The sequence below is a fragment of the Oryctolagus cuniculus genome, chromosome 1 (genome assembly GCF_051225735.1).
Source record: "Oryctolagus cuniculus isolate XC-2025 breed Fujian yellow rabbit chromosome 1, ASM5122573v1, whole genome shotgun sequence".
In the NCBI taxonomy this organism is placed as follows: domain Eukaryota; kingdom Metazoa; phylum Chordata; class Mammalia; order Lagomorpha; family Leporidae; genus Oryctolagus; species Oryctolagus cuniculus.
In genome coordinates this window covers 100,201,220-100,223,973 of record NC_142867.1, presented here as the reverse complement: position 1 = coordinate 100,223,973, position 22,754 = coordinate 100,201,220, and the positions used below count along the sequence as shown (strand labels likewise).

At 38.4% G+C, this 22,754-nt stretch overlaps 1 protein-coding gene across 23 annotated transcripts in view; it reads right to left on the bottom strand.

The window, feature by feature from the left end:
* The window catches only part of ATM (ATM serine/threonine kinase), a 154,433-nt gene that overhangs the window by 55,015 nt on the left and 76,664 nt on the right, over positions 1-22,754 (bottom strand). For 22 of the 23 annotated variants that reach the window (XR_016234450.1, XM_089333535.1, XM_051819893.3 and 19 more), the window contains 10 exons: positions 21,824-21,998; positions 20,920-21,084; positions 19,676-19,808; positions 16,985-17,080; positions 14,984-15,155; positions 10,618-10,759; positions 9,628-9,804; positions 6,309-6,486; positions 1,826-1,913; positions 927-1,082 (listed from right to left, as the gene is read on the bottom strand). Coding sequence is in view for 21 of the 23 variants with exons in the window: in XM_089333535.1 (XP_089189661.1) it covers positions 927-1,082; positions 1,826-1,913; positions 6,309-6,486; positions 9,628-9,804; positions 10,618-10,759; positions 14,984-15,155; positions 16,985-17,080; positions 19,676-19,808; positions 20,920-21,084; positions 21,824-21,998 (1,482 nt within the window). In the remaining 2 variants the exon portion in view is untranslated. The remainder of the gene's footprint in view (positions 1-926; positions 1,083-1,825; positions 1,914-6,308; positions 6,487-9,627; positions 9,805-10,617; positions 10,760-14,983; positions 15,156-16,984; positions 17,081-19,675; positions 19,809-20,919; positions 21,085-21,823; positions 21,999-22,754) is intronic. The other variant, XR_016234452.1, reaches the window with a different exon arrangement.

The window sequence follows — 22,754 nt, the reverse complement described above, 5'->3', positions numbered from 1 at the left end:
CTCTTAGACCTATCAGTGTGATCAATTGTGAACTGAAGTTGATCACTTGGACTAGTAAGATGGCATTGGTACATGCCACCTTGATGGGATTGCATTGGAATCCCCTGGCACGTTTCTAACTCCACCATTTGGGGCAAGTCCGATTGAGCAAGTCCCAATTGTACATCTCCTCCCTCTCTTATTCCCACTCTTATATTTAACAGGGATCACTTTTCAGTTAAAATTTAACATTATTATTATTATTATTATTATTTAATATTTATTAATAAATAAAATCTTTAAAAAATCATTAGAAAAATATTTAATAGTAGTTAACGGAAATCCAGAGAAAAACAAGTATGGTCTTTGTCTTCCAGAAGCTTCTTATCTATATAATTTTTATAACACATAAATTAAAAACATTCTTATTTATTTCAGAGGACAAATACTTCTTTTAAGAATGTATTATTTCTGGGGCCTATGCTGTGGCTCACTTGGTTAATCCTCTGCCTTTGGCGCTGGCATCCCATATGGGCGCCGGGTTCTAGTCCCGGTTGCTCCTCTTCCAGTCCAGCTCTCTGCTGTGGCCAGGGAGGGCAGTGGAGGATGGCCCAAGTGCTTGGGCCCCTGCACCTGCATGGGAGACCAGGAAGAGGCACCTGGTTCCTAACTTTGGATTGGTGTAGCGCCAGCTGTAGTAGCCATTTGGGGAGTGAACCAATGGAGGGAGGACCTTTGTCTCTGTCTCTCTCTGTCTACAACTCTACCTGTCAAATAAATAAATTTAAAAAAAAATTTTAAAATGTATTATTTCACTTTAAAACAGAATCTTTCTTTCTAAAATGTCTTTTCAATGGGAGACCCGGACAAAAGCAATCTTTATTATATACCTTTACTGACACAATGTCAATAACAATTTAAAAACTGGCAACTCTAAATTCTATTACCTTTTCTCTTGATCATCCAGGCTTTTCTTATCTGCATAGATTTCCGCATACAGTAGTGCTGTAAAGTGAGCAGCACAAGACTGAGCTACCTTGGCAACCTCTAGATAATTAAAATCCAGCCAGAAAGCATCATCAAAAACTGTTCCTATAGAGGGTCTGAAGAGAAATTAAACACAATGTAATTCCATTTTTTTAACCTCAATATAAAAAAAAATTACACCGACATTATGAGTGTACTTCAAAAGACTTGTGATAAATGGAATTAAAAGATTGGTTTAATTTGGTTCAAAATATTTTTGAAATCCAAGCACATGCAGTCTTCAAAAAGTTCATGGAAAATACATGTTATAAAAAAACTATGCAAGGATCTTGCTTGCAAATGGGTGCTGATTTGTGTCCCAGCTATTCTATTTCTATCTGGCTCCCTGCTAATGACTTGGAGAAAGCAGCAGAAGATGGCCCAAGTGTTTGGGCCCCTAACCATCCATATGGGAGACCTGGATGAAGCTCCTGGGTCGTGAAATGGCCAACGATCTATGTCTCTCTCTCTCTTTCAAAATTAATGAATTTTTTTAAAAGAAGGGTAACACAACTAAGAATAACTTCAAAAATCACTTGCTCCTTTCCCAACATTTTATAGATAAATTAAATCACTGAAAGGTGCATTATTTAGTAAAGATAACACTGTTACTGGGACAAGAACTAAGAGTTCCTGACACTGATTTTAACCAAAGAACAACCCTAAATATGGATTATTCAAAGGAGATATAAGCATAACACAAATTAAATATAACACTTCACAGCAGCTTCACCTAAAATAATCACATTAAAATTCAGCAAGCAATAACAAGTTATACTTCTAAATCCCCAAGTTTTGGAAGCAACATTTATTACAATACCTCTTTTGTCTTCTCATATAGTCTACAACAGCAAGCATTGTTCTTTGGGATTTTTTATCCACACAACATCGGAAAAAATGCTCTGAATCTGACAAACAAACAAAGATATCTCCTCTCAGTCCAAGCAGACTTGCTTAAGCATGTCTTCCTTCTCATTAATATATTAGTCTCACTCTAAACTGCAAAGTTCTGTACAAAGTACTCAGCATGAAAATGGTTCTTAATAAATATGAATGGACAAATGAAATTTAATGGCATGTCTTGTCCTTCAAAAATAATTACACTTGTTAAACCTGAGAATTACAATGTAATTCATATTTTATTTCTGAGACAGACTAATTCACTGATCTAACATATTGTAGGATCTTTTATGTGCTACTGGTCAGTACACACCAGAAATAAGACACACTGCTTCTGATCACACAGAATTTACTACTAAGAGTGCAATGGGAGACTTAAATGAAAAGTGTGGTAGGCGTGATGACAGGTAAAGTCTAGGCGGCTGTTGAGTCATATGGAAGGGACCTGATCTGGACAAGAAAAGGAATACCTTGGGGTCGGCGCTATGGTGTAGCAGGTAAAGCTGCTGCCTGCAGTGCCGGCATCCCATATGAGCACCAGTTCAAGTCCTGGCTGCTCCACTTCCAATCCAGCTCTCTGCTATGGCCTGGGAAGCAGCAGAAGATGGCCCAAGTCCTTGGGCCCCTGCACCCACGTGGGAGACCTGGAAGAAGCTCCTGGCTCCTGGCTTCGAATCAGCACAGTTCCAGCCATTGCGGCCAATTGGGGAGTGAACCAGAGGATGGAAGATCCCCCCCCGCTGCCACCTCTCCTTCTCTCTGTCTGTAACTCTGACTCTCAAATAAATAAACATTCAAAAAAAAAAAAAAAGGAATACCTGAAACAATAGTAATGATAAGAAAAGTACAAAGGACAACGACTCAGAGATGGATGCAAACAAGAAAGAACCTGGAGAACTTAATGAAAGATTTTTTTTTTTTTTTTTTGGACAGGCAGAGTTAGAGAGAGAGAGAGACAGAGAGAAAGGTCTTCCTTTCCGTTGGTTCACCCTCCAAATGGCCACTACGGCCAGCGCGCTGCGGCCAGCGCACTGCAGTGATCTAAAGCCAGGAGCCAGGTGCCTCTTCCTGGTCTCCCATGCAGGTGCAGGGCCCAAGGACTTGGGCCATCTTCCACTGCTCTCCCGGGCCACAGCAGAGAGCTACTGGACTGGAAGAGGAACAACTGGGACAGAATCCAGCACCCCAACCAGGACTAGAACCCAGAGTACTGGCGGCGCAGGTGGAGGATTAGCCAAGTGAGCCACGGCGCCGGCCTTAATGAAATATTTTCAACCATGCTGAATTAGGAGCTGAACATGAATGCTGGGGATAGAAAGAAATAGGTAGACTAAAAGGTTTTATAAAATAGTATCAGAGGGGTTGGCGCTGTGGTGTAGTGGGTTAAGCCACCGCCTGCAGCAACCCTTATGGGCACTGGTTTGAGACCCAGCTGCTCCACTTCCGATAGCTCTCTGCTATGGCCTGGGAAAGCAGTAGAAGATGGCCCAACTCCTTGGGCCCCTGCACCCGTGTGGAGACCAGGAAAAGGATCCTGGCTTCTGGCTTCGGATCAGCATAGCTCCAGCCATTGCAGCCAATTGGAGGGTGAACCATCAGATGGAAGACCTCTCTCTCTCTGCCACTCCTTCTTTGTGTAACTCTCTCAAATAAATAAATAAATATTTTTTAAAAAATAAATCTTTAAAAAACAACAACAAAAAAAACCAGAATTAGAGGGGCTGGCTTTGTGACACAGCAGGTGAAGCCACCACCTGTGATGCCTGAATCTCGAATCAGAGTACCACTTTAAGTCCTAGCTACTCTGCTTCTAATCAAGCTCCTTGCTAATGTGTCTCTGAAAGCAATGAAAGATGTTCCAAGTATCTGGGCCCCTGCCACCTATGTGTAAACCCAGATGGAGTTCCTGGCTGCTGGCCTTGGCTTGGCCCACCCTAGCTTTTACAGCCACTTGAGGAATGAACCAACAGACAGAAAATCTATTTCTTACACTCTCTACCTCTTGCTATGTAATTGCCTTTCAAATAAAGAAATTAAAAAAAAAAAAGACTTAGAAAGATTTGGTATTTTTTATTTATTTTTTATTTTTTGACAGGCAGAGTGGACAGTGAGAGAGACAGAGAGAGAAACAGAGAGAAAGGTCTTCCTTTTGCCATTGGTTCACCCTCCAATGGCCGCCATGGCCAGCATGCTGCGGCCGTGCACCGCGCTGATCCGAAGCCAGGAGCCAGGTGCTTCTCCTGGTCTCCAATGCGGGTGCAGGGCCCAAGGACTTGAGACATCCTCCACTGCACTCCTGGGCCACAGCAGAGAGCTGGCCTGGAAGAAGGGCAACCGGGACAGAATCAGGCGCCCCGACTGGGACTAGAACCAGGTGTGCCGGAGCCGCAGGCGGAGGATTAGCCTATTGAGCCGAGGCACTGGCCAAGATTTGGTATTAAAATGACAGAAGGAACTGAATGCCAATCACTGAAGAGCTACACATTAAAACAAATAGGACAAGAGCAAGAGACAAAGACAAGGTTAAGTTTACCTTCGGACACCTGAGTTTGAGATGCACTTTGGACATTCAAGTGAAGGCAGTAAATCATATTGACAACAGAAAATATATATACCACTTAAATTTTATAACTTTCTCTCAAAGTAATAAAATATTAGCACTTTACACAGATATAAAACTGGATGATTTGGGCTAGAAAGTGGCAAAGTGGGGTAAGCAGCCACCGGCAATGTCAGCATCCCATATGGGCAACAGTTCCAAGACCAGGCTGCTCAACTTCCAATCCAATTTCGCTGGTAATAAGCCTGGGAAAGCAGTGGGATATGGCCCAGGTACTGGGGCCCTGCAATCATGTGGGTGACCAAGAAGTTCCTGGTTCCTGCCTCCAGGCTGGCCCAACTCTGGCCATTGTGTCCATCTGGGAGGTAAGTTAGTGGATGGAAGATCTCTCCTTCTCTCTAACACTGTCTTTCAAATAAACAAATCTTTTTAAAAATATCTAGGTTTGGGGCCAGCACTGTGGCATATTGCCATATAAAAGCCACCGCCTGCAGTGATGGCATCCAATATGGGTGCCAGTTCGAGTCCCAGTTGCTCCACTTCCCATCCAGCTCCCTGTTAATGGCTTTGGAAAGCAGAGGAAGATGGCTCAATTCTATAGGTCTCTGCAACCATGTGGGAGACCCAGAAAAAGCTCCTGGCTCCTGACTTCAGATTGGCTCAGCTCCGGCCATTGCGGCCATTTGGGGAATGAACCAGTGGATGGAAGATGTCTCTGCCTCTGCCTCTCTGTAACTCTGCCTTTCAAATAAATAAATCTTTTTTAAAAATGCAGGTTTCGAAAACTGGTAAGAGTCCTTAATTATACATATATGTATTATGTGTGTGAAAGTTGTGCTGGAATTTGTCTACTAAGTTCTAAGCATAGGAAATGCCCATTACAAGTAAGTACCACAGAATAAAAATAAGTTATAACAGTAAAAAAAAAAAAGCACAATTCAAATCTTTTTTTTAATTGGAAGAATAAATGCCAAAGTTAACTGTAGTTATTCTCAGACTGTAGGAATATGGATAGTTTTAAAAAAACTTAGGCAAGTTTTCTGTATTTTCCACAATAAATACACACATCTTAAAATAAAGGTTTCATTTAAAACAAGTTTGTTGGGAGCCGGTACTGTGGCTTAGCAGGTAAAGCTGCCACCACCTGCAACATCAGAATCTATATGGGCACTAGTTTGAGTTCCAGCTACTCCACTTTCAATCCAGCTCCCTGCTAATGCACCTGGGAGAGAAGCAGATCATGGCCCAAATGCTTGGGCCCCTGTAGCCACAATCGAGACCAGGAAGAAGCTCCTAGCTTCGGCCTGGTCCAGCCTCAATCATTGCAGCCATTTGCGGAACTGACCCAGAATACAGAAGTTCTATCTCTCTCTTTCTCCCCCGACCCATAACTCTGCCTTCAAACAAATAAAATAAATTAAAACAAAAAAAAAGTCAGGGCTCTGAAAACATGAAAATTCCACCATGTCTCAATCATGGTATCCAAAATATTTGATGGCATTTATTTGGGTAATTTTTCCATGGCTAAAATGTGGAATCTATCTTGTCCACATTCATATTGACAATGACAAGTACAGTGCTGACACATACTAAATGTTCAATGTTAACCCATTATTTTTAATAATTTACTGATGAAGCATTAAAAGTCCAATTATTACCTTAGGTGCTTTATATACAATATTTCATTAAAACTTGTTATAATGTTTATCTCCTTTCTACAGATGAGGCAACATAAAGTCACAGGTTACAGAACTAAGCTTGTCTTTGACAGGATTTAAACTTAAATCTTACCCTTCTACAGTAGTGAGAAGTTAAAAGTAATGGCAGAAACTTATCAGAATACCTGAATCCAAATTTGCAGGTGTTGTGGATCGGCTGGTTTGTGAGTTGTGTCTAAAACAGCTGGTGAAAAATCCCTGAATATGTGCAGAAAGCAGATTTCTCCATGACTCATTTGTATCTTGGAGTAAAATATCATGAATCAAGTAAGGAAGCACAGTCTGACAAAAGTCAGTTTTTACCTAGAATATACAAAATATATAAACTCAACAACTGGAGTAAAATTAGCACATTTAATTTTAAAAATTCCATTTCCTATTACTGACATAATACTTACTAGCTTAATCCTGTGCCCCAATGCCCTCCCCAATTACATAGTTTAACACTGTATGAAAAACAGATTTAAGGGGGCCAGCACTGTGGCATAGAAAGGTAAGCCTCCACCTGCAGTATGGGTGCAGGTTTAAGTCCTGGATGCTCCACATCCAGCTGCCTGCTGGTGTGTCTGGGAAAGAGTGGAGGACAGTGAAAGTGCTTGGGCCTCTGCACCCATGTGGGAGTTCCAGAGGAAGCTCTTGGCTCCTAGCTTTGGCCTGGACCAACCCTGGCTGCTGAGGCCATCTGGGGAGTACGCCAGAGGAGAGGAGATCTCTCTTTCCTCAATCCTTCTCTTTCCGTATCTATAGTTTTCAAACAAATAAATAAACCTTTAAAGAAAAAAAAAACATTTAAGACAATAAAATCTACCATAAGTTTAAGAATAAACAACATCTTAAAGCATTTTTCATAATCAGCTAACAGCTACAATAATTGTGTAAAAACGCTTCTTTTTGCGTTTAATTTTTACTTATTTGACAAGTAGAGAAATACAGAGAGAGAGAGAAAACAAAAAACAAAAAACAAAAAACAAAGAGAACTCCCAATTGTCGGCTCAATCTTTAAATGACCACAATGGCTGCAGCTAGGCCAAGGCAAAAGTCAGGAGCTCCGAACTTAATCTAAGTCTCCCATGTTGGTGGCAGGAACCCAAACACTTGAGTCATCATCAGTGCCTCCCAATGTCTGCATTAGTGCAATGCTGAAATCAGGAGCTGGAGCTGGGAATCAGATCCATGTACTCCTAGCCCGCATGGTTTGCCAGGCCAAATACCTTCTACCAAACTTTACTTTTTAATAAACCTCAATTTCTGAGTATAGAATTTGGATAATTATTTCTGGTATGCTTCAAACAACAGAAAAGTATATTAATACATATTCATATGTATATTCAATATATAATATATATTATGCCTATAATATACCTATAAGTAGATATATTAAAACAGTCCTTTTGCATTCACCACACTCCACATTTGTTAAATGGATGAATCATCATACTCCATATTGATGACATTTATCACACTCCACACCAACATGACATTATAGCTTATTACTAGCATACTTTTTCCTCTTTAAATAAAGGCAAATCAAAAAGCCAGTTTAGGAACTAGAGAATTCCCACTAGTAGGAACAGGAGCATATTTATATTATATTTAGAACATTTTATTCACCTTCTAAGTCTTGGCTTTGTTCCCTGAGAAACAAGTTGTGTATATTTTTGAGGTTTTCAATATGTGTGCTATACCAAAATACTTCTCAAAATTTGTAACCGGCAGATGTTTCACCTAGGCAGATACTGTGTTTTCACAGTGCTATAAATTAACTTTGAAAATCTTAGAGTACCATATTGTGCTGCTTTGGACAACACATTTGATAAAAGTATAAATTTTTAAATTTGGTACATCCTTTTATTCTTTATCCAAAGAGATTGTATTGTAACTTCAGAATTTAAAAAGCTATGCTAAATAGCTATCCTAACCTTCTTCTCACTCAAGAAAGCTTATGAGGTGAGGGTATGGTTGCTGAGCAGTTGAGATATAAGTTAAAATGTTCATATCTCATAACAGAAAGCCTAGGTACCATACCCATCTCTGGCTCCTGAACTTCAGTTTCCTACAAATGTAGAAGTTGGGAGGCAGCAATGATGGTTCAAGCAGTTGAGGGTTCCTGCCAGCCACATGAAGACTAAGGTTCAGTCACAAGCATTTGGGGGTTGAAGCAGCGAGTAACAACTTTATCTACAAAATACATAATATTTTTTCTATGTTAAAAAGCCAACAATAGGGACCGGCACTGTGGTGTAGTGGGTAAAGCTGCCGCCTGTAGTGTCAGCATCCCATACGCTGGTTTGAGTCCCAGCTGCTTCACTTCTGATCCAGCTTTCTGCTATGGCCTGGGAAAGCTGTAGAAGATGGCCCAAGTTCTTGGGCCCATACACCAGCTACTTCACTTTAATTTTGCCTTTCAAATAAATAAATGTTTAAAAAATATTTTAAAAGCCAACAATATAAAGGAGACACTAGCAAAAATAAGTTGGTGACCTTTTCAGAAAAAAAATAAAATAAGAGCAGCCTTTTGGTTAACCCAACCAAAATAACCAGTATCTATTATCCAACGTGTTGTTACCACAAACTGAAAATCTACTGCACAAAGTTGCAACTAAACAAAGGTGCCAATTGTGCTGGATTACGACAGCTGAAAGATGATGTGCCACCTCTGGCCTCAGAATCAGCCCTTAAGGCATTTGGATCTGGCTGAAGAGCCCATGAGAGTATTTTAGGCATGGAAAGCCAAGACACTCGGGGGTGGGGTGGGGTGGGGGGAGAAGACCTAAATGAAAGATCTCTGCGAGTGTGCGAGTGAGATCCCAGTGGAAAGAACAGGGCCATCAAAGAAGCAGGTACCTTTCTCTGAAGGGAGGAGAGAACTTCCACTTTGACTATGACCCTGTCGGAATAAGATCGAAGTCGGCGAACCCAAAAGGCTTCCATAGCCTTGGTAACTCATGACTAGAGCCTAGGGAGATTACTGATGCCATAAACAAGAGTGTCAAATTGTTAAGTCAACCACAGGAGTCACTGTGTACTTACTCCTCATGTGGGATCTGTCCTTAATGTGTTGTCCAATGTGAAGTAATGCTATAACTAGTACTGAAACAGTATTTTTACACTTTGTGTTTCTGTGTGGGTGCAAACTGATTACATCTTTACTTAGTATATATACTGAATCGATCTTCTATATATCAAGATAATTGAAATTGAATCTTGATGTGAATGGAATGGGAGAGGGAGCGGGAGATGGGAGGGGTGCGAGTGGGAGGGAAATTATGGGGGGGGAAGCCAATGTAATCCATAAACTGTACTTTGGAAATTTATGTTTACTAAATAAAAAAAAAAAGATGATGTGCCACACACAGCACTCTTTTTAGATGGATAGGTCGCAAACATATACATAGAAGCGCTATGGAATGAGGAAATCAAATCAAATGAATTAAATCTTCTTACTTCACACATTGGCTTTAATAATTGAAGAATTTCACTTTTTATGCCCCCACTGTCCAAAAGAGCACACGTTAGTGTCTTTATCCAAATGTCATGATTTTCACTTTGAGGAATCCATAGACTTGTATCATCCAAGCTTTCTAAAGGGCTTTCTTTGTCAGGTCTGGGAACTTCTAAAAACTATAAAAAAAGGGATCAGAAAATACAATTAAGAGAATTGGGATATCATTTTACTTTTCCTGTGTAAAACAAATAAATAGACACAAAGAAGTCTGTTTCCAAATACAACTAAAAACAGTTAAACTGAAATGTGGAGGCAATAGTTAGCTTACAAAATTAAAATATATTTGTGTTTATAGGACCAGCACAGTAAAATAATCAATTACTGGTCTAGGCAGCAGGAAACTTGGTTTCTAGTCTCATATCTGTCATTGACTAGTAGTATGTTACACAAATCACAATCCCTAATTCATGAAAACAAAATACTAAAGAGGAATGCTTATTATACTAAGTGATGAGGGGCAAGGCTTATTAAACATCGTTCATAAAGCATTTTCAGTGGAACCTTGTTAGGATATCCACATGGAGAAAGAAATCAGTAGGACATCTAGTTAATTAGGACATTGTGATTCAGGAATGTACTATGAAGATAAACACTGGCTTGTTGATGACAATACCTATAAACTATACGTTGGGTCAACAGCTTTCTTGGAATCAAAGCAAGGGTTTTCTATTGCTAAGAAAAAAAATCTCATCTTTAATAATGTCCCCTCTCCCGAAATCAACATCACTTCTCCAACTTACCTATCTCAGCTTTTACATACTGCCATAATAAAAGAGTAATAAATCCCCTGGATTCATTAAGAGCAGTTAAAACTATTTCTAGGAAAGGTAAAATGTTAGTAAAATTAAGCAATTTGATAACTCACATCAAATAGAATCAATCTATATATATATATAGTTTATTCAAAACACACTTATTATTTAACAGACCTTTTTTCTCGATGTCCTGAAAGGTTGTAAATAGATCAGCATGGGGTCAGTCGACATCTTATAAACCTCCCAGAAACTGTGTCCAGTTTTTGTGGCTAAAATATTTTTCAAACAGGTAGCAGCAGCTGATCGAACTCTGACACTGAAAAACACATACAATTCAAATGCCTATAAAGACTATCAGTTATTAATTTTGACATTTAAGCAACCTCTACTGAAACATTTTAAAACTAAAAGTGGAAATTAATTTTACCATTATAAAATTCTATAACATCAAAGTGATAATTTGATTAAATTATCAAAGGATCTTTAAGATTCTTTCAGTAAAACCAATCTACTAATACAACAATTCCCTTCATTTACTAGAAAAGTTTACATTTTGACTGTTATACATTCAAAGAATTTATAAAAAGAATTATGTGAAAATAACACAGCCTAATAAACATGAGTTGTAAGAACATCAGAATCTTTAATCACTTGAGAAAACAGTATTTTGATAATATTTTCTCTGGGTACTACAAATAATTTGGGATGAGGCAGAATGGCAGTCATTAGGTAAGGCATCTAAAACAGCTAATAAAAATTAAGGTCCTTCTCTCTCTTTTTTAAGATTTATTTATTTGTTTGAAAGGCAGAGTTACAGAGAGGCACGGTGGGGGGGGGGAAGAGGTGGGGGGAGAGGGGAGAGGAGATAGGAGAGAGGAGAGAGCAGAAAAGATAGAGAGGGGAAGAGAGGGGAGGTGGGGGTGGTATGTGTCTTCCATCCACTGGTTCACTCCCCAGATGGCCACAAGCACCAGAGCTTGCTGATCAGAAGCCAGGAGCTTCTCAGGTCTCTCATGTGGGTGCAAGGGCCCATGGACTTGGGCCATCTTCTACTGCTTTTCCAGTCCAGAGCAGAGAGCTGCATCAGAAGTGGAGCAGCTGGGACATGGGACGTGAACCAGCACCCATATGGGCTGCTGGCACTGCTGGCAGCAGCTTTACCTGCTGTATCACAGAGCTGGCCCTTACAAAAAATTAGTAAGAGAAAGGCTTCAACAGAAGCATAATGGAAATGACAGCTGATCAAAAATGTCAAACATACACACTAAACCTGAATTCATCCTTCAATCCTCCAAATCCAATTCATCAGCAAGTCCTGCTGGCTCTGTGTTAAAAACACATACTAGGGGCTTGCATTCTGGTATAGTGAGCAAAGTTGCTGCCTGCAGCATCAGCATCCTACATTAGAGTGCCGGCTGGAATCCTGGCTGCTCCACTTCCTATCTAGCTCCCTGCTAATGTACCTGGGAGAGCAGCAGAAGATGGCCCAACTGCTGGTGCTCCTGCCACCCAGGTGGGGAGACCCAAATGGAACTCTGCACTCTTGGCTTCAGCCTGAACCAGCACCAGGTGTTGGGTCCATTTGGGGAGTGAACCTGTGGATAGAAGCTGTCACTTTTTCTGTCACTCATCCCATCAAATAAATCAATCTTTAAAAAAAAAAAAAAAAAGACATATACTGGTTCCCTCAAATGTGTCTCATCTCCATGAATACCAACTTAATTCAAGTCACCATCAGTGCATCATTTCTATTCTGGACTACCACAATAGTTTCATAATCAATCCTCCTGCTTCCACTTTTGCCTCTTCACAATGCTTTTGCCATATAAAGGCCTAAGCAAACTGGCTAAGTTGTATCATGACAGTATTAAAATCCCATGGCTTTATTGTGTTTCAATTAAAAATCCAAATTCTCAGATTTATACCCTCCCTATTTGTTTTTGATATTTATTTGAAAGAGTTACAGAGAGAAGAAGAGAGAGAGAGAGAGATTGAGCGAGAGAGAGAGAGAGATCTTCCATTTGCTGGTTCACTGTCAATTGGATTCAACAACCAGAACCGGGCCAGTCCAAAGACAGGAGCCAGGAGATTCTTCCGGGTCTCCCACATGATGCAGAGGCCCAAAAACTTGCGCCATCCTCCAATGCTTTCCTGGGTACATTAGCAGGGAGCTGGATCAGAAGTGGAGCAGCTGAGACTTGAACTGGCCACCATACAAAGGGTCTTAGATCCTTCCTTTCTAATTTTATCTCCTACCACCTTCCTTCACACCAGGCTTATTTTGGTTTCTCAAACACACACCAAGCTTATTTCCACTCTAGCTATTAACCATCTAAAACTCTTTACCCCTAACCATCTCACAGCTGATTCCTGATCACTCAGTTAAGATAGCACTTTCTCAAAGAAGCCCGCCCTGACCACCTATTCTGAGAATCATTTGGCCAGCCTTTTTCTTTGTACATTTAAGCCTCTTAAGTAACTAATGATCTTTTTTCCTTTTAAAGAAAGAAAAATTAATTTTAAGTCACAGTAAGAATCTTCATGTACCTTTTTGTAAAAAAAAAAATTTCAAATTACTATTTGACAAAATATTTAACAGTTGTTTATTTTTTGTGAAAAATGTCTCTTCAAAAACTGCCAAATACACTTGAAATACGTTATCAAAGTGAGTTAGATTGAGAGTAAGCCTTTGGCTTAGTGGTTAAGATACTCATGATGCCTCATCAGTGGAGCTGGTCTCTATCACCAGCTACAACTCTTAACTTCAGCTTCCTGCTACTGCAGATCATGAGAAGCAGCGGTTATGTCTCAATTAACTGAGCCACCTCACCCACAGACTGTATTCTCAGATCAAGTTTCAGCCTCAGCCGTTGTTTGCATGTGGAGAGTGAAGTAGCAAATAGGAGTTCTGTCTGTCTCTTAAATAAATTACAACTTTGGGGCCAGCAGCATAGCATAATAGATTACACCTCTGCCTGTGGCACCAGCATCACATATGGGCATCGGTTCTTGTCCCGGCTGCTCCTCTTCCAATCCAGCTTTCCCTAATGGCCTGGGAAAACAGCGGAAGATGGCCCAAATGCTTTGGTCCCTGCACCTACATGGGAGACCCAGAAGAAGCTCCTGGCTCCTGCCTTCAGATCGGCCCAGCTCTGGACATTGAGGCCATTTGGGGAGTGAACGAGTGGATGGAAGACCTTTGTCTCTTCTGCTCTCTGTCTGTAACTCTACCTCTCAAATATATAAATAAATAAATATTTAAAAATTACAACTTTTATAGAAGTGATAAAAATAGTAAAATGTTAACAGTACAATTTCAATGCTGAGAACAATGGTGTTCACTGTCAAATTCTTGCAACTATGCTGTATGTTCGAAAATTTTTAGAATAAAAGTTTGGAAAATAAATCATACCAACCTCTTAAAGAAATAAAAACAAAACCAAAGGAGAAAAACATAAATCTAGTAAATCCATTAGGAAATCATGGCAGGTAGATGCTAATGTCATTTATTCTATTCTCCAAGAAAAGAAGAAGAGGGAGATAGGGCAGACGAAGTCAAAACAAATTTATCATAGAAAGATGCCTGGTTGTAGAAAAAAACCTTTGAACTTTCTCCCTAAAAATGGCTGTATTGGGATACATAAATATATCAATAAATCACCCAACCCATCCATAAGGGGGAGAGAGAAAGCAAGCAAAAGTAATCTCACAACTAACAAGCTGAAATTTCAATAATATCAGTCACAATTTTGTTTTGCACCGAACATGAAAATGCAATATAAAACATCTGATTGGCTTAAGATTTTGGGGACTAAAATAACTCTTAGCTAGAGGAGGGTGAGACCTTTGATTTTGACAAGTAGCTAAAATATTCCTTTTTTTAAAAAAAATTCATTTATTGTATTTGAAAGGCAAGTTACATGGAGAAAAGGAGAGAGAGAGAGAGAGAGAGAGAGAGAGTGTGTGTGTGTGTGTGTGTGAGTCTTCCAGCCACTGGTTTACTCCCCAAATGGCCTCAGGGCTGGGCCAGACTGAAGCCTGGAGCCAAGACCTCATCTGGGTCTCCCACATGGGTGCAGGACCCAAACACTTGGGCCATCTTCAGCTGCTTTTCCTGGTGTGTTCGCAGTGAGCTGGATAGGAAGTGGAGCAGCTGGGAGCTGAACCAGTGTCCATAGGGGATACCGGCGCCACAGGTAGTTTAACTCGTTGCACCACAGCACCAGCCCCTAAAACATTCTTCTTTATATTCCATCTCAATTTTCTGTGTAGAACCATCTGGTATTTTCTTATTTACTGTTTATCTGGCTAGTCTAATCTCATTACAATTTAATAGGGATCTTGTCTGGTACATGGCAGAACTGGTGATTTTGTGAGCTAATAAAAAAACAAGCATTTTTATTGAAATACTTGATTTAAAAACAAGTATACAAATTTAAAAAAGTTTTAGTTGTAAGAAATATAAATTTACATGAACTATCATTCTCTTTGAAGGGCAGATAAAGTGTGATCAGACATTCAAGTATGAATAAATACTCACCAGTCTTCTACCAGTGTATTATTCAGGTAGGTCAGTATTATTAAGGTCCAACAAAGTTCTTTATCTTCAAATAATTTAAAGGCCTTAGTATAAGATGTATCTTTATTATGCTGTATAGCAATGGTGGAGAAATCTATAGGACCCAGTTCTCCTAAGCAGCTTCCAACAGCTTCTGCATACATAAATTCCATTTCAGTAGAATAATAGCTAAGAGATTATACACAAAAAAGCAATTGTCTGATTTCAAAAATATAATGCTGTTTGTCAGGCTTCAAGTGTGTTTTCAAAAATTTTGAGATTAACAAAGCTAAAAAATACTTTATAAACCATCTATCAAGGCAATATTTTCCTCTATAGAATCATATCTAGGAGACAGACTAGCAAGCAACAGAATTTAGATATTAAAAAAAAGAATTTAGATATTAAGGATGAAAGCCTAAATACGGCCACTATGAGAATTACAATCTTAAAATTGAAATTTGAGGTATTACCACATAAAGCTGATAAACACATTATTCAGTAAAAATGTATGTACACATATATACTGTTTTTCCACCTGTTCTCTCTCTACTCAGATGAAAATACACCATTTTCAGGATTCCAGAGAACCCCTTGTACTCTTTTCTACCCACAGTGGAATATAATAAAAAATGTCCACAAATTCTTTGATAGTCTTCCCTTATAAGATGAATTCTGATTTCCATCCCTCTGAATGAGCGATGTACTTAGAGACTTTTAATGAACAGATGTGTGTAAATCTTTCACCTCCTTAATTATTCTTGGGTACTTATTTCTTTTAGATGCAATTCTAAATGGAGTTGCTTTCCTAATTTAATTTAAAATTTTTCTTTGCTAATAAATAAACACACAACTAATTTTTATGTGGTGATCTAGTACCCCACAACTTTGTGGAATTTATTAGTTCCATAGTACCTTTCTATAGGTTATTCAGGATTTTCTACAGAGAACCATGTCATCTATGAGCAGAGACAGTTTTACTCCCTTTCCAATTTGGATGCTTTTAATTTCTTTTTCTTATTTAATTTCGTCATAGCAGTGACGAAAGTGAGCCACCTTGTCTTACTCCTGATCTTATGAGGCAGGCTTTCAGTCTTTCAACACTGGGTATGAAGTTAGCTGCATCGACAACTATGATTTTATACTACACAGAAAAGTCACTTCAGCCTCCTACAGCAAATCAGGTTTATCCCTAGAAGCAGGTGGGTTTCCATTAACTGGTGTGGGTAGTAGATGCACAGTTATGTTTTGCCTGTGCACATTCTTCTTGCCATATACTTTACAGCTATATACTTTTTTATATATACATCTCCAAAAAATCTACAAAAAAGAAGTAACAAGATAGTAGGCTCCTACTGTGAAGTAAAGGAGGACTCTGTTGGAAAAAAAAACCAGAATCTGTAAGGCATAAGTTATAACTGCCATTGCCATTTTTCTTATTTGAAACAATGCTATCACAACAGCTTCAAGTTGATTTTGTGATTTTTCCATCCTGCAATTACCAAATCCTAATGCCTATATTAGACATGATGTTGTCTATTTATCTTACATTAGGTTTCATCTCAATGACAAAACTACTTAAATGCTTTAATATGTGAGTTTAATTTAACCCTCCAGGTCTTCATTTTAAATATTGCATTGAAAAGACATCAAGTTTCACTTAAATTTACTTACATATATCAAAAGCCAATTTATTTGTATCTTAATTCACCAAAAATATATTTCTGACCTTTCTAAATATATACAAAATATTCTCAAGTTGCTACTTACGTACATGTAAAAGTCACTAACTATTCATTTTATAGAAATAGTTAAAGAAAGAAAACATGAAAGGGAGCTAATTACAGTTGTTTCAATTAGAAAGAAATGTTAGCATCTCATATTTCCCCAACATCCCAAATGGCAAACTTTTACTTACTTAGAAGATATAAAGACGACTACACAAACACAGAAAATTCACATTCATTAAGACAAATAGTTTACCTAAAACTTCTCTTTCACCAGTGTGGTTTACTGCCGTCTTGGACAAATGCAACAAGGTGATAACCAGCTTCACCATAATACCATCTTTTGGGTTATCTAGTAGTAATTTTGAAAAAATTAAGATTATCATAGAGAATTTTTGGATTATAGTACACAAACACAATAACTTAGATGACTATAACATTTTTATGAAATTTAAAAGAGGTTTTAGGTTATTAGTAGTCCGAAAAATACTCTGAATGGATCTCAATTTCCTTATGAAACGTAACAATATGGAGATGTTTCCAACACTGGGCAGAGAAAAATGTCATCAATAAACCGGACAGAGAAATCATGAAACTCAGCAAAATCAGAAATGCAAGGGCCGGCGCCGCGGCTCACTAGGCTGATCCTCCGTCTTGTGGCGCCGGCACACCGGGTTCCGGGTTCTAGTCCCGGTCAGGGCGCCGGATTCTGTCCCGGTTGCCCCTCTTCCAGGCCAGCTCTCTGCTGTGGCCAGGGAGTGCAGTGGAGGATGGCCCAAGTCCTTGGGCCCTGCACCTCATGGGAGACCAGGATAAGTACCTGGCTCCTGCCATCGGATCAGCGCGGTGCGCTGGCCGCAGCGCGCTGGCCACGGCAGCCATTGGAGGGTGAACCAACGGCAAAGGAAGACCTTTCTCTCTGTCTCTCTCTCTCACTGTCCACTCTGCCTGCCTGTCAAAAAAAAAAAAAAAAAAAGGAAATGCAAGAATCATTCAACACTAAAGTTAGAAAGGACCTTATGAGTTTTTTAATATCTAACATTCAGAGACTAGACCAGCATGATCAAATAGAACTTTGCGATGATGGAAATGTCTATAATGCCTGATGTCCAATGATAGTCAATAGCCACATACATTACTGAGAATTTGACATGTGGTAGTACAACAACAACAAAACCCTCAAATTTAAATTTACTGAAATATAAATACCCAAATATGGCTAATGGCTATAAGAGGGTATTCAAAAACTGTGGAAAATGCAATGAAAAAATATAATCGGGGTAGGCGTGTTGTGTAGTATTTAAGATAATGTTTGGGATGCCTGTAACCCATTTCTAAGTGTCTGAGTTTGTGTCCTGTCTCTACTTTCGATTTCAGCTTCCTATGAACGTGCACTATGGAAGCAGCAGATAATTGCTCAGCTAGTTGGTTTCCTGCCACCCATGTGAGTTCTGAGCTCTTGGCTTCAGCCTAGTCAATCCCAGCTGCTGCAGACATTTGAGGAGTGAACCAGCAGATGGAAGATCTGTTTCTGTCTTTAACAAACAAAAATACAGGAGCTGGCACTGTGGCCTAATGGGTTAAACCATCACCTGCAAGGCCAGCATTCCAAATGGGCATAGACTCAAGTCCTGGCTACTTGACTTCCAATCCAGCTCCCTGGTAAGAAAGCTGAGAAAATAGCAGATGTCCCAAGCCCTTGATGCCCAGCATCCATGTGGGAGACCCAGATGTAACTCTGACTTTCAAATAAATAAATCTTTAAAAAAATAGTAATAAAAATTTTTCAACTGTTTATTTTCTGAAATCTATACATACAAGGAGTCTTCAAGAAGTTCATGGGAAGATGCACATAATGAAGAAAGGTCACATGGACTTAAAAAAAAATGTTTTTCACCAAGATAAACTCATCTTTTAATAATTCCATTTTCCACAAACTTGTTGAGGAACCCATGTAATGCAAAAGGCAGCTCTGCTCAATAAAATTTTCAAACATACAAGAATAAGAGATATTGCTGGGTTGGATGCTGTAGCTCAATGGATTTAGCCACTGCTTGGGATGCCCACATCCAATACCAGACTGCCCATCTGAGTCTGGCTACTCCATGCTTCTGTTCTAGCTTCCTGCTAATATGCTTGGGATTTAACAGATGATGGCCCAAATACTTGGGTTCCTGCCACCTACATGGGAATCACAGATGGAATTCCTGGCTCTTGGCTTTGGCCTGGTCCAATCCTGGCTGTTGCAGGCATTTGGGGAGTGAACCAGCAGAAGAAAGAGAGCTCTCACGCTCTCTCTCCCTCTTACTCTCTGTTATTCTGCTTTTCAAATAAATAAATCAAAATAAAAGAGAGACAGTGGTGTTTATATTTTATATATCTGAGAACAAATAAACTAGAAATTCTAAACTTAGTCAAAACTAGTTTTTGAAAGTATTGAGGAAAATGAAACTAAGTGGTACTGGAAGATAAATATCAAAATAAAAGGGAAAGGGTTTGCTCCAAGGGCAATACTGTAATAATATAAACTCAAATTTAGTCAATACAAAATAAATGCTTTCATAAATATTTAGAAATAAATATAAATACATGAATATACATACACTTACACACATAACTCATACATTAGACAGATGATATAGACATTACCTTGTATGCCTGGCTTGAAGGACTTAATTTTTTTTTTAAGCATAGGGAGTTGTTACAGTTTTTAAAGCAGAGGAATAACATGAACATATTTGAATTTAGAGAAATCATTCTAGCAGAGGATGGATAAAATGAAAATAGTTCAAACTCAGGAAACCAGGCAGGAACATTTTATGGTTAGATGAGAGTCTAACCTAAATGATGAGTATCTAAACTAAAAATAGAGCATCTGAGCAAAGATTTATAAAAGATTCTTTCAAAATGAAACAGGAAGAAATAACCATGTATTTCAAGTTAGTACCCTGAGAGGCTCTCATAAGATCCATCATCTGATCTTTATGCTTTGCCAGCTGTCTCTGAAGATCCTTCAGTCCTTCAAGCCTTGTCAATGGAAGTGCATCATAAATACTTACTGACAGAAAATGATTAATCTCCTAAAAGTGAAAAACAGTTTTAAATTTTGACTTGCTTTTACAGTTATTGGTGAAGGCTGTGAAATAAAGCTTAATAAAAGAAAAAAAATTATAAATAACTTTTACAGACACTGATTCATATCACTATTACTAACAAAGTAGAAATAAATTATTTTCCCACATCAAAATCTAAGAAGTTTTAATCCTTTAAATTCTAAAAGACTCTCATGATAAAACAGATTTCTAGATTACTACAGCATATTCTGCTGAAAATAGAATTGGAAAAGCTTAAATTTCAACTTATTTTCATCTTAATGTACTTAAATATTTTCAGACTGATATAATCAAATACACACTGTATTTTTAAAACCATAGTAAGATTTCTAGGGAAAGATACATCTGAGATTAATTTTGAAGCTTAAAAAGATTAAAATGAGACTGAAACTTGAAATACTCTTTAAAAAGTTAGATATCAGGGCAGACATTTGGCCTGGTGGTTGTTTGCAGTCCATATCAGACTTCCTGGGTTCAAGTCTGAACTGTGCTTCTAATTCCAGCTTCCTGCTAACATACACATGAGGAGGCAGCAAGTAATGACTCAAGTGTTTGGGCTTCTGCCACACATTTGGCCTGGCCAAATACCAAGTGCTGTGGGCATCTGGGGACTGAACAAGTAGAAGGGAACATACGCATTTTGTCTCTCAAGTAAGTAAAAATAAATTAAAAAAAAAAGAAATTTTGGAAAAAAAAATCACAAAAAATAACAAGTTAAATATAATCTTGAAAGCAAATATTATACTGAACCTCAAAGGTTCAGTAATGCTTAGACATTAATTTACCATATGATTATAAGCATTAAAATAAAAATATTTTATATCACAGCCATTGAAAAATTAAATTGAGCTCTTTACCAGAAACCTTTTGATATTTACACTTCTATTACACAGCAAGGAGATACATAAACATTTATTTTTTTTTAAACAGGGTAGACTTCATATTAGGCTTTTCTTTACCACAATTACACAAAAAGTTTCTAAAAAAAGTGTTTTTTTGCTGCTGTAGCACTAGAGTTATAAAAAGCACTACTGTCTATGCTAATACAGAAAACACTGGTGATAGAATATTTTATTACCTCCAAGAGTGAAAAAGATCCTCTACAGTACTTGATTTTTTGCTGAGTGATACGTAGATCCTTAAAAACAACATGGTCAGGAAAAGGGTCTAGAAGTTTAATCGTGATATAAAGGTTTTCATTATCCTTGTTATCTATTACTAGGTATTTCAACAAGTCCAATACCTAAATGTAATCCAAAAAGGAAACATTAAAAGGGGGGAAATTAATTGTATTTTAAAGACAACCAAAATCTCTTATAATAAATGATAAGCTAACCTAGTTCTGATAAAATGTTGCGATTACCAATACTTCTCAGACACATAGCTTTCGGTTTCAATAAGTATGTAAGGAGTTACAATAAAGTGAGCACTGAGGTCCATTATTAATTAAACATTTTTATGTGAGTGATATTGATCATATATCATTATAATGGTATGAAATGCTATCCCTAGAGATCATTACTTTTATACTTCAGCCTAAGAAACAAAAAAAAATTACCAGGTTATTAGATCAAAATTAACAAGTACTATGCAATTAAGTGATTATAAATAACAATTTATTAAATGCTTATCCAAATATTTTGCAAAAATGTTTTCCATCAAAATTAATAATTATACTAAGTAACATTTAAAACATTCATGGCATGGGAAGGCAGCAGAGGACAGTTCAAATCCTTGGGCCCATGCACCTGGCTGGAAGACCCAGAAGAAGCTCCTGGCTTCAGATCGTCCCTGCTCTGGCCACTGTGGCCATATGGGGAGTGAACCAGCAGATAAAAGACTTTCTCTCTCTCTCTCTCTGCCTCTGCTACTCTGCCTTTCAAATAAATAAATCTTTTTTAAAAAATAATAAATATTCAGCTCCTTCTAATAGTACTTTATGAATATAACTCAAATACACTGAGATTGATTTGAAAAGTTACCTGTTCCTGAACCTCCACTTGATCATGCACAAGGGGTATCAGTGTACCAACAATAACATGAAGATGGTTTTCTAAAGCATCCTTACAGTGAGTCACTGCTGTCTGGCAAACCCGACTTAATAGGTCACAACAAAGGGAGAAGCTACGTAATGACACATCCATGAAACGAGAAGGCCTATGTTGGAAAAAAACAGGTTGATAGGAAAACGGACATAAATCTATTCAAAGGTCATTATTTCTCAACATCTCTAATTCTGATATGGTCTGATACAAAGTCATTTTTATATCTAATGCTATAAGCCAAAAAGAGAAGAGACATAAGCAAAATGCAGAATAAGCTCCTCTAAGCTCCCATACCCTGACAAAAATACTAAAAATCAAGTAAAAGCATCAGAACCAACCCTGTTGAAACCTTCTAAGACAATTAAAGATTTAGAGCAATCAAGAAAATGCTTCATCAAGAAAAAGGCAAACATAGGACAGCTTTGTGATTTTACTTATCATTGTGGCTCAGCAGTAATCAAAAAAAAAAGCACCTTACAACAACCCTCATGTGGGACACTGGTTCATGAAGTGTTTCTTGAGGGAGCAAAGAAGAACTTATTTGCAAACTAACCTGTCTGAGAATTACTTGCAGGACTGATGCAAAGTGCTTGGCTGTTTTGCTTAATAGATTTCACCCAGGCCTGTGGGCAGTGTTTGAAATTTTTTAAGACTGACCAAGAGGAGCTGAAGCTGTGGTGTGTTGGAAAACACTGGAATCCCATATGGGCACCAGTCCTGGGAGACCAAGAAGCCACTCCTGGGCTTGGGACTGGCTCGACTCCAGCCATTGCAGCCTTCTGGGGAATGAACCAGCAGATGGAAGACCTCCCTTTCTTTCTCTCTCTTTCTCTCTCTGCCTCTCTGTAACTCTGCCTTTCAAATAAAT